The 11417-nt window shown below is 36.6% G+C and overlaps 1 protein-coding gene across 3 annotated transcripts in view; it reads left to right on the forward strand.

Annotated features, from left to right (window-relative positions):
* The window catches only part of jade2 (jade family PHD finger 2), a 134814-nt gene extending 127259 nt beyond the window's left edge, over window positions 1-7555 (forward strand). For all 3 annotated transcript variants that reach the window (XM_087806880.1, XM_087806881.1, XM_087806882.1), the window contains one exon: window positions 1542-7555. In XM_087806880.1, coding sequence (XP_087663006.1) covers window positions 1542-2210 — 669 coding nt within the window. In that variant the 3' untranslated portion in view covers window positions 2211-7555. The remainder of the gene's footprint in view (window positions 1-1541) is intronic.
* The last annotated feature ends 3862 nt before the right edge of the window (window positions 7556-11417 follow it).

The following is an 11417-nucleotide window of genomic DNA, read 5'->3' on the forward strand; positions in this document are numbered from 1 at the left end:
CAAGAAGAGGACAGGTGTGACTAGCGGGGACAAGAGGAGGACAGGTGTGACTAGAGAGGACAAGCAGAGGACAGATGTGACTAGAGAGGACAAGAGGAGGACAGGTGTGAATAGAGAGGATGGTCAAGATAGGTTCAGGTGAATGATTTTTTATGGAAACCCTGATTAGAAAGGTTGAATGCCAAAGTAGGAAAGAAATGTTTGTGTCAGTAAGTTCAACCAGAGTGCTGCTCTGCAATTGACCCGCTGTTCTCCACTGGAATGTTCTTTGTTTGTGTATTGATTGGCAGGAGCTCTGACCAGAAATCATGATGTAACACTATTGTGCTGAAAGAAAAAAATATTTTCCTGAAACTCTTTGATTTAACGTTTTTGTTTTGAGTTATTTAAACTCTACCTCGGGATCGAGGGTTGGAGTAAGACCTGGGTAAAGTGCAATAATCCCTTGACCTGTGACCTTTTTAAGTTGTGTTACCAGGTCAATTCTAAATTTAAATTATTAAAGGTCTTTAGATTTTTGGGGGTTTTTTTCTCTTTGTCTTTTTTTCTTGTATTTTGTCTCTATAAAAAGTAATTGAAACCTGTTTGAAAAACTACCTTTATAGCATATTTACATATTTTCCCATAATTCTTCACATGATTTATATTGTAATTACTTGCATATACAGTAAAACAATATTCCACCCCAAAAAAAGTGTATAGTTCTATTGTTCTATAGTTCTATTGTTCTATAGGTCCATTTGGAGTCTCATTAATTGTGATTCAGTAATAACAGTAATAACTATTGAATTGTTTTACATTTTTGAATTACATTTAAACTTATGTTTAATCTCTCACTTCGATATCTTTTTGTAATTAATTTTTTAATATTGTTTTTTTATTTTGGTCAACCCCAATGGGTTGCAGACTATCACTCAAATACAGTAGAATGTAAATGACTGTATGAATAACTTCGTTAAAACTTTTTTGCTATAAATCAATCTTTTGATCTACCACAGTTAACATTAAGAAACTGAAGTAAATGGCTTTTCTTAGCAGTTATTAGTTGTGATTAAACATAGATTAATTCATTAAAGGTTATTGTTAATTATTTAAAACATCTTTATCTCTTAAATTTAATCATTTCTATAACATAATGGCATTATTAAACGGCAATCATTTTTGCCTTTTTTTTTAATTAACTCACCAAATTGAGGCTATTTTTCTGAATCCATTTTTTCCTGTTGCTTGATGGCCCCTCAACAGTCACATTATATAATAGGCTCCTAAGGATTTTGAATAACCAACCCCTGGATTAGCGTTATTATGTGAGCACCATCGTAATCCTCAATTCAAATGTGCTGTACAACCATTTGCATTAGAACCGGGTCAACCCCATGTGAGTCATCAAGTTTTCCGACAAAGGAAGACTTTAAAGCACGATGTCGTGATACTGTTGCAGTACACGTGGTCCCTTACTATTGTTCTTACCAAAGTTTCATGGGAGAATAAACAACATTTTTATTTTCTAATCTCTGTTCATTTGCCTTTTTATCGTGCAGTTGCTGCAGGGGGAGGAGAACCTGCTGAACCTGATGATGGAGAACTCCATGCAGTCCACTTGGAAAACGCCTCAGTTAGGTCGGAAATCCAGAGGAAGCAACAAGCCACGCACCCGTGGAAACCAGCAGCGAAACAACCTGTCGCAGAATCTCCCGACCGCGGCAAGCGCATCTACAGCCACCAGAGCTGGAGGTTTGTGGGAGAGTGTCACGGTGGACAAGACCAGCTGTGGATCCCAGAGCTCCTCGAAGGCTTTGAACCACCTCCATCACCACCAGACCAGAAGCTCGGACCTGCACAGGGACCCGGCGCCCCAGCCTCCTATTTCCAAAATGGACTCCTGTCACATCTCCGAGGAGGCTAGCCAGTGGGGGAACGGCGTCCCGGGACAAGATTTTGCTCCGACTGCAGCTCTCAGCCCGGCGAGGGACAGCGTCGGACTTCTCCGCGTGACCCCTCGCCTCCGTTTGTCCCGCCAGAGTAAATCAAGAGGGCGGAGCTCCGAGGCCACCGAGAAGGACTCGTCGCTCTTGGACGCCGCGGAGAACGACGGCTACTTCTCTGATTGTGAACAAAGCAACTCGCGCGCCGCTGGACGCAAACTGCGTTTAGCGCAATTACATTCCGGTAACAAGGAGCTTCTGAGGCGGAGCGTGTTGGCGTCCTAGAGAGCCTTCCTCACACACCACTCCTCTGGCGAACCCTGTCTACACCTGAGCGACAATATGGAACATGGATGGCTTGTTCTACCAAATCCTTGCCAGCGGATCGGCTCTGATTGTCCGGGGGGAATATGAATGTAGCTGTTTGCCTCTTTTTGCTGTCCGTGTTCCACGAGCAAATGAAGAACTGAACATCATTTTTAGTCTTTTTTTTTTTTGTTTTTCTATCTCAGATTTGTTTTCTGGTCCTTTGAAAGTACAAAGTCTCAGTCGGACTATGGAACTAACACTTTGGGGCATTATTATGAAAATGATTAATGTTCAAGCTGATTTCAGGGTCTTCTCCAGTCTTGGTCCTCGTGACAGTGACCTTGTTTTCTTGGACGTGATCAGTGGAAAGACAATTCCACGAAGGATTTACTTAGAATATCTGCAGAGAGTCACAAAATTATTATATTATAAACTATTCAGGCTTGAAAAGCACAACGAGACAGAGGCGTGACACAATAACTGGTGTGTCAGAAACAAACAGGGTTGAGGTCGCCACTTGATTTGCATTCAAAAGGCAATTGAGGAATACAATTGAGTTTTTAATTCAATCATACATGCACAGTGTTCCCTCGTTTATCACGATTGTTACGTCCTAAAACCCCGCGCATTAAACGTAGTGATGATTTAATTGATTTAACCACATTTATTAAACCTCAACAATGCATATGAGGTTCCATCCCTCTCAACATCCCTCGCTGTAACAGTGACCTAAACAGATGCTTTGCCGCCCAGCCAAACAATCCCAGCTGTTGATCACTTTTAAAATAGAAACATAGATGTAGAATTTAAATGCAGTATTGTAACGACCAATGAGCTGTCAAGCAAAAGAGCAGTGTGTAGAAAGGCATCATGGGAGTTCACTGTTTTGTTAGCACAATAATTAAGGTGGTTAATTAGTGCCTCCTACTACGTTCTGTGGTTGTGATGATAGACAGCAAATGAGACATATTGTTACTTCCCACGGATGCTAGGAATCCCTTGAGCTAATTTAACTGTATTTGTACGTGTAAAGTTTTCTCAATGTATAACAAATTGACTTTCCCATTTCGTTTGAATTACTTTTTGACTAAAGGTTCATGTGTGAAGCTTACGATAAAGTTTTATTTTAGAGTTACTTAAAAAAGCAGTTAAACTAAATGTAAAATAGTTGTGACAAATGTATTTAATTTGCTGAAAATAAACATAAGGTTACCTATAAAAGATTTGATTTAAACTTTTGGCTCCTGCTTTTACTGTTGTCAGTGAAATACTGGGCCTGTATTAAACTGTTCTAATCCCCCCCCCCCTCCCAATATAAGGGTTTTTCCACTTGCATGACTTTCTGAGTTCATTGATTGGACAGTCAACGCAATACAATGCAATAATCAGACATATGTGGTTAAAAATTATTTATAATTTACTTGATTGAAGTGTGGAACCAGATTTTTAACATGCGTGATAACTTTTTTTTTTAATTCAAAAGGGAATTCTGAGTGAAAAAGAAGATTATCTGGGTTCATGTTTGCACTAAATAGAAAAAAAAGATGTTCCCTAAACTTCAGGTAGATCAGACTTATTTAACATTTTTGGACATTAACTTTTTTTGAAGCCAATCAAGCGACCTCAACCCTGGACATTTATTGATTGTCACACTTAAAGCTTTTTTTACTCATTTCCGTTGCTGCTTCTTTAAATTCTTCCTCTTTTGTTTTTGGTTTCATTGTGTCTGAAACTTTGAAGAACGTTCACCCCACAAAAACTCTTGTGCCTTCTGTCGCTAAGTCTGTGTCCCCTTCTATCAATCAATCAATCAGTCGTTTCTCAATCTAATTTGAAACAATCAAGCAGAAAAGATAAGCCAGAGCACTGGTTTACCACGAGGAGCCGGAATCGTCACCTTAACAAATATCGAGTGCCTGAAAAATTGAAGGATGTAAGAGCAGCGTTTGCCAATACTCACCTGAGCATTCGAGCAGAGCCAACGTGAGAAGAGCTGCTCCCCCATGTGGCGGATCAGAGCCGATGCTAACAAGGGTTAGCCAAAATTCACTGGCGGACATGAAGTGTATAATTTGTATGCTGACACGATAATATAAGTAGCTTGTGTAGCCAAGCTAGAATTTAACATATTTGAGTGGTTAACAAAGATCTAACATTAGCTTGGTGTACCTCCTGGTACCATCCTCTCCTGTTTTACATTCTGGGGGCAAATTCTTTTTTCACGTCAACATCCCGGTGAATTTTGGCTCTTGCGAGACTCGGCTCTGCTGCGTCACTTTATCCATGAATGATAACAATGTCAGCTTCAGAGGCCTGCAATCTTTTTTGTCAGTTTTCCTTTTAATATGACTTTTTAGTTCTTTAAAAGATTTGTATTTTGTACTTCAGACAGTCTGCGGTCTTCTCAGGGGTTTAAAAACAAACAAGAGGATCTATCGAGGGTGGGGACAAGAAGTATCTATATATATATAAATATATATACAGATATACATATTTTATATCTATATAGTATCATGTGTATGTCAGGAAACCTTCTTATTTGACAGACATCACTGTTTTTAAATCGCACAACTACTACTGAACATTCACCCAGTGTGACCTCTGACCTTCAAACCTGGTGACAACATTCTGATTATAAAGGTCCGAAGATGTTTAATTGTGGCTTTTTCAAAAAAATTTGCTCTCCAGCGTTACTTTTATCAGTGTGTTTCTATTGAGAATCTTTTCACTGCTTTTTCAATAGAAAAACATACACTTGTTTTCTTTAAAGATCATCAGAAATATACTATAAATCTTATTGTTTAGTCGTATGGGTTAAAAGTTACTTTCTGTGAGTCAGATTTCATTTGCACTTTGATGGCCTTATATGTCTTCTAAGACTTACGGATAATTGTTTCTTTGGAAAGTTGCATAAAATATTATCACTTGAGCTACATGAGCAAACTACAAATCGACTTTTCTCACACATATTGTGTTTTAATTGTCCAAAATGTATTTTTAAGTCATTTATTAAGCCCTTTAGGACAGCTAATGCTGATACTGTTCCTTGACTTGGCTGCACAACACACATTAAAAAAGATATTTGAGGTGCAGTCACAACAGAAAGTGAGAAATTCTTCAAAAGATTCAAAGATCCAGATGGTAATCCAGGAAACCACCTGATTTTAACCTTTTCCTTTCCCCAATATTTCCATTTCCTGAAAATATCTTATTAAAATACAATTAATGTGCTGAGGATCTTTCTTAAGATGTGGTTTTGACCCAGGTTTGACAATCAGAAGTCTTGTCCAATCTACTTGTTTTATTTCCTGCATGGACTTTCTTCTGAAGTGATCACGCCAAAGAACAGATGTACTTACATGAGTCATACACGTACTCCAAAGGAATGTTGAACAAGAATACCCAATCAATGCGCGCGGACGCCATTTCTTATCATCCAGCACCTCCTCTGGACATTCAAAGATCTGTCGAACATCATCCAACCCTTCAGAAAAAGCCAAATGCTGCTGAACTGAAAATCAGCTCCAACACACACATGAACACACAAGAGCTGGTTAAACAGGGTTTTTAAACTTAAGATGACTCTGGGTTGGTTTTTTTTTTTTTAAAGTTGTCCTGACCGCGACAGGAATGAAAAACCCTTAAACACTTGGTGGCAGTAGATCTGACAGATCACTCGCAGCCAGCGCAGAAGTTCCGTCCAAAGATCTCCTGCGATGGCTGCCGCCCTTGGACGTCCACCGAAAAACGGTGATTCTCCAACGGGTTTCTTTAACTATTCACGTGTTGCTAAGACAGTGAAAATGTAATCTTGGTTTCAATGTTCAGACTTTAGTAGAGTAGACGAGGCCTCACGTGTACGGCCTTCACATGTAGTAGCAAATATTATGGCTGCACAGTGCTGGCATGAAATACAACGGAACTTTCGGACTTGACTGTTTGTTCGTCGAACCGACACTACAATTGTTGGTTCGTCTTTCATCCTGCTGTGCAGCCTGTTAGCAAAACACAACCTGGTTATTATGCTAGATTTACAGTGTGGCATCAGTTGCCCTTTCCTTCCGCTTCGTAGATACCGTAGACTGGACTTTCTTACCAATATACACAACTTCAAAGTGTCTCTATCCTTTGTGTGTTGCGCTGGTGTGGGCGTTGGCTGTCGGCCCAATATGTGCTCTGATGATCTTTGAATTTTGTTACCGTCAGATCAGCTTTTTCCACCCGATACCTTTTGACGCAGCAGCATTAGCAGATCCGGGCGGACTGTTGACGCCTCCCGGTGTCATCTCTGAGCTATTTTGCATCCCCAAAATCAGTGAAATGTGCTGGTGTGTGTCCTTGTAATCATAGCGACAGGTCGAGAAATCACACCTACACTTACATCTGCCGGAGCCCAGCATTCCACCTCGGCTGCTGCTGCTGCTGCTGCTGCTGCTGGTTCATAGCCAACACTGATCGCTGCAGGTAATTGGAACCTTGCCGACATTCACAGAGCTGCTGTCTACTGCTGTAAAACTTCTTGGAAAGATCGGTGCACCAGCAGGGCTGGGTTCCTCACAACTTCCTCAGCTGGAAAATAACCTGTTTGAAGCAGGATTAGAAAAAAAACAGGGCTGCACAATGTGAGGAAGCTGTGCTTCTTATTGATAAAAGTACAGCAAAATGTCTTGAAAACAATTATTATAATAACTTTAAATTCTTCAATTGAGAAACTTGTTCTATCTAAGGAGTTAAATTAATCTAATTTTGAGAAAATACGAACCAGTTCTTTTTCAATTTTAAAAGTAACCCCTTCATTTGATTAGCATTGTAGCACATTAGCAATTACACCTGAGCTACTTTTGAGGTGATGCTGTATAAATAATTTACAATGTCTTTGAGTTTGTTACCTTTAAGTTAAGTAATACCTTTTTTTAAAACATTTTTTTTTTTTTATATAATAATTGCTGTATGTATTGGCTATTGGAAAAAAAAAATGTTTTAATAAAGTTTTACCTTACCTTACCTTACCTTAAGTACAACTAGTTATTAGATATCAGAATAATAAACAAAACCCTTGAATGAATCTTGATGCGAAACGATTTGATTGATCCTTTTAAAACACATTTAAATTTGTTTTTAGCATAAAATATGTTGTCACATGATTCGTCTGTGACAGGAAATGCAGCTCAATCCCCTGGACATTTGTTTGTCTAATAGAAGATTCCCATGAGGAAGTTCTGAGGAGCCCAAAGCACGTCTGCGCTTCCAGTTTTCCTCTTGTTGCTCCTTCATCCAATAAAAAACGGTTTGAGGCTGTTGTCCGCCTGGTGTCTGAACAAGTTGATTTCTGTCTTTATTTTATCTTAGTTAAGCCTCAGCTGCTGTGTTACCAGGCTTTGTTCACGATGCTTTGTGTTCCAGTCTGCAAGGTCGAGTTGTGTAGCTGACAGTGACACACACTGGCTGGTTCACTCACAGTTGTCTTCAAGTGACAATAGTCAATCTCACGAGTGCTTCACCATTGTGATGATGTCACCACCTGCTGATCCCTGAAGGTGCACTTACACTTGTATTCCAACCTGTTTCAGCTTCTTTTTTACTCTTTTTTCCTTTGTGTGACATCAGAGGTCCATCTTTAATATCCTCTCTCAACGTCACATAATACGAGTGAAAATAAACGTTTATATTTTCGACTTTTTGATTAATATTAACCTTCACGTCATAAGCCAAAGAGGTGATCATTCCACTATTACTATCACTACTACTATTTTAGATGCAATGAAATGAAAGTTTTAGTCATAATATTGGCTATAGTTGAATCATTTGCTTTCATTTGGATTTCAAATCTAAGATTTATATTAGTTGGTTGGCTTTTGGGAGAACAAATCATTGAGGTGAAAATATTTCCCTATTAAAAAAGAAGGATAAGAAAAGGAATCAAAATTTTACGCAGGATTGTTTTAATGTAAATAATATTAAATAGTAAATGTATATATACACTGAAATACAATAACATTTTCTTCTTATAATAGCCCTTATAATTCCTGAGCAATATACAAGTTATTAGATTAGATTAGATTTAACTTAATCCCCTATGGTTGTAAAGACAATATACCAACAATTAATATCCCGCCAAAAAACAATAATAGTTTTCAAAATGTTAATGAAATAAATTAAATAATTAATCATACTTGATATATTTTTTGGCTATGGAAGGAAACCTTTACATTTTCTTCACATAAATAATAGTGAAGACATCATATTATTCAATTCAATTTTATTTAAAGTTTCATGTCATAACAAAGTAATCTCAAGGCACTTTACAGTTTAAATAAGACTATTTTGGATCAAAGAAAAAAACACAGTGTGTTAGTTGCTATGACAGACTTTGAACCTTACATCATTTATACATAATTCTAAATTATTTAATCTTAAATCTAAAAGCCTGGCTTATAACAATGTATTTTATTATTGTTATTGCTTTTGTGATTTCAAGCTAAAATAACTAATTTACCTGCTAAATGTAGCAACCAAAAACTAGATTCATCATTTAACTCTGCTTATTGTCAAGTCAAAGAAGTTTTGTGTAGGAGCCACTGAATAACATTTAAAAAAAAACATTTTTATACATGGAAACCCTTTGCTGCTGTTTCAAGAACTTTAACATTACTTTTTTTATAATAATAATTTAAAAATGTATGATTAAAAAATAGCTTAAAAAGCCAGGTAAGAATGCAGCAATAACAACATTTTATTTTGGATGTTTTTTTTTTGGTTCAGTTTATTTTTATTTTTAAGATCAAGTTTGCTACTAGGCTAATGCTAACTGTTTTTAGCATTAGCCCAAAATGTCTATGGAGTGATCCACTGACAGCAGTAAAGTCCAACAATGCTGCCCCCAAGTGGACAGAAAAAAGACCATGAATAGTTCAAACCTACATTTCTTAACATCATTTTTATAAACATCACATTAAACTACTATTCTGTGTTGAAAACATTACAGAAGATATTGTTACAAACACAAATACTTCCTTCAAAGCTGCTCTTTTCTTCTTCCCACAGTTGAAACGTCTCTTTATATCAGCAGCAACATTGTTTTCTAACTCCTGACCACATGACATCAGAGAATATAAAACATGTTTCGAGCTCTTACGACAAATAACGACATGTGTTGCCAGAGAACGTGTGAAGAGGGAAACCGTTTGACTGGAGGGAGAGAGAACGAGAGAAGATTGATATAAGAGAGGAAGGACGGTGACGTTAAGTGAGGCTGAGCCAGAGAGACAAAAAGAGAACAACTTGTTCTTTCTCCGGCGTATGTTTGCTGCCTGCTGGCACACAGTCCAGTTAACAAGCAGCTAATATCAACAAGCACTTTCCTTCTCTCTGCTCCTCTTTATCTGAGCTCATCGTTTCCATGACTAATCTGGACACAAAAACACACATAAATCCATTTAAAGAAGTAACTAATGATTTACTTATGACTCATTAAATCTGTCTAGTTCACAAATTAAAGGTATTAACTACCTCCTCTTTCTGACCTCTGCTATTTATTACACTTTTTTCATTGTGTTTAAAAGTCAAAATAGTAGTTTTCAGAAAAGCTCTGAGTTATTAACATGGTTACACAAACTAAATTGGTTGTTATAACATAAACAATACACTCTTTTAAGATATAATATCTAATTATATATATATATAATAATATAATTCATATATCCATTTAAATCCATTTAAATCCAACTCTTCATGTAGTCGCTAGAGTTGCTCACACTTTTTACTAAGTTGTGTTATAAAGATACATGTTAATACAATCGTCCAAATTGTGTTCTAGAAAAAACTATTGTTACACAACTTTTTAGTGTGTTTGGAAGGCTTTCAAAAGTTGAGTCACTTTTGTATCATTAGTTGTAACATCGGATAGACTCTTATCACTTTTTCCTAAAAAGCCCAAATTTGTTTTATTTTGATTTAGATTCTCTTAACATCACATTCACAAATGTGTTATTTATTAAATAAGTTCTCTCACATTCCGGTTTCAGTAAACACTTAAATCTGGAGCGAAGTTTTAGGTTCATCTTGATAGCTAGAGCCGCCATAAATAACATGTCGATAATTATTTATCAACGAGCGACCACCAGACCTTTATCTTTTTCTCTCTTTTTTTAGATGTTCAGATTTGTTAGTCACTAGTTCAACCGAACTTATTTCTAAATTCAACATTTATATTGATTTTAACATTAGGCTATTAAGCTAACTGTTAGCTGTGTGACGTGAACTTTAGAACTTTTTAAGGTTTTATATTGTTCTTCCAAAAGGCCAGTACTGTATTAAGAATTGCATTTAGCATAATTTATGTTGCTTCTGTTATAAGCATCAATTTTGTATATGTATAAATACATTTTTCTGTATAGCTGAAGAACTATTTATAACATGATTTTTTTCGAAAAGATAAAAACACATTTATGTAATAATATATTTATCCTTCATAAAACTCTGCACTACACTTTCTGTTATAAGGAGGATTGTATTAACAACAAAATAGTGTTTTTTACGTAATACAAAATGTAGTTTATAATTATTTATAAACACGCAGAATTAAGGTTTAAAAAACAGCCCAAAAAATGTTGCTTGGATCATATTTTCATACTGAAAATCCTCCAAATGTGTTCTTAGATGATTGACATCACCTGCAGTTCTCCTCTTTGAAACCCATAGTTAAGTGGCTTCCAAAAACCTCAGATTCAATTCCGTGTACCAGCAGTGAAATGTGTTCGCAGCCAATATTTAGAAACAAAGAAATATTTTCCATTTGATTTATCTGGTACCCATTACCTTCAGGTCAAATGTAATGTTCTATGTACTGCTCACATTTGTTTGGTTTTTGCCTTAATAAATGTAATTTTAAACAGATTTGTTCTAGAATGCGGTTGTGCTTCAATCTGTACTATTTCCATCATCCTCTCTTCTGGTGTGATATTTAACAAAATTGGCCTTCTGTCCTTTTGTTTCAAAGCATGTTTGTTCCACTTGTGAATAGCAAAGAAAACTATATTATAAGAAGAATGTTTGAATTATTTTTGGCGTCATTTCTTGAATATTTTCTTGTAAGAGACAAAACAGTGCATTTTATATTAGTTCTACAAAAGTACTATCTTCCTTTTTGTACAATTCCACTGTTTAAAGTGAGGCTTTGAGAAT

This window comes from Callionymus lyra, chromosome 14, assembly GCF_982586985.1.
Source record: "Callionymus lyra chromosome 14, fCalLyr1.hap1.1, whole genome shotgun sequence".
Lineage (NCBI taxonomy): Eukaryota > Metazoa > Chordata > Actinopteri > Syngnathiformes > Callionymidae > Callionymus > Callionymus lyra.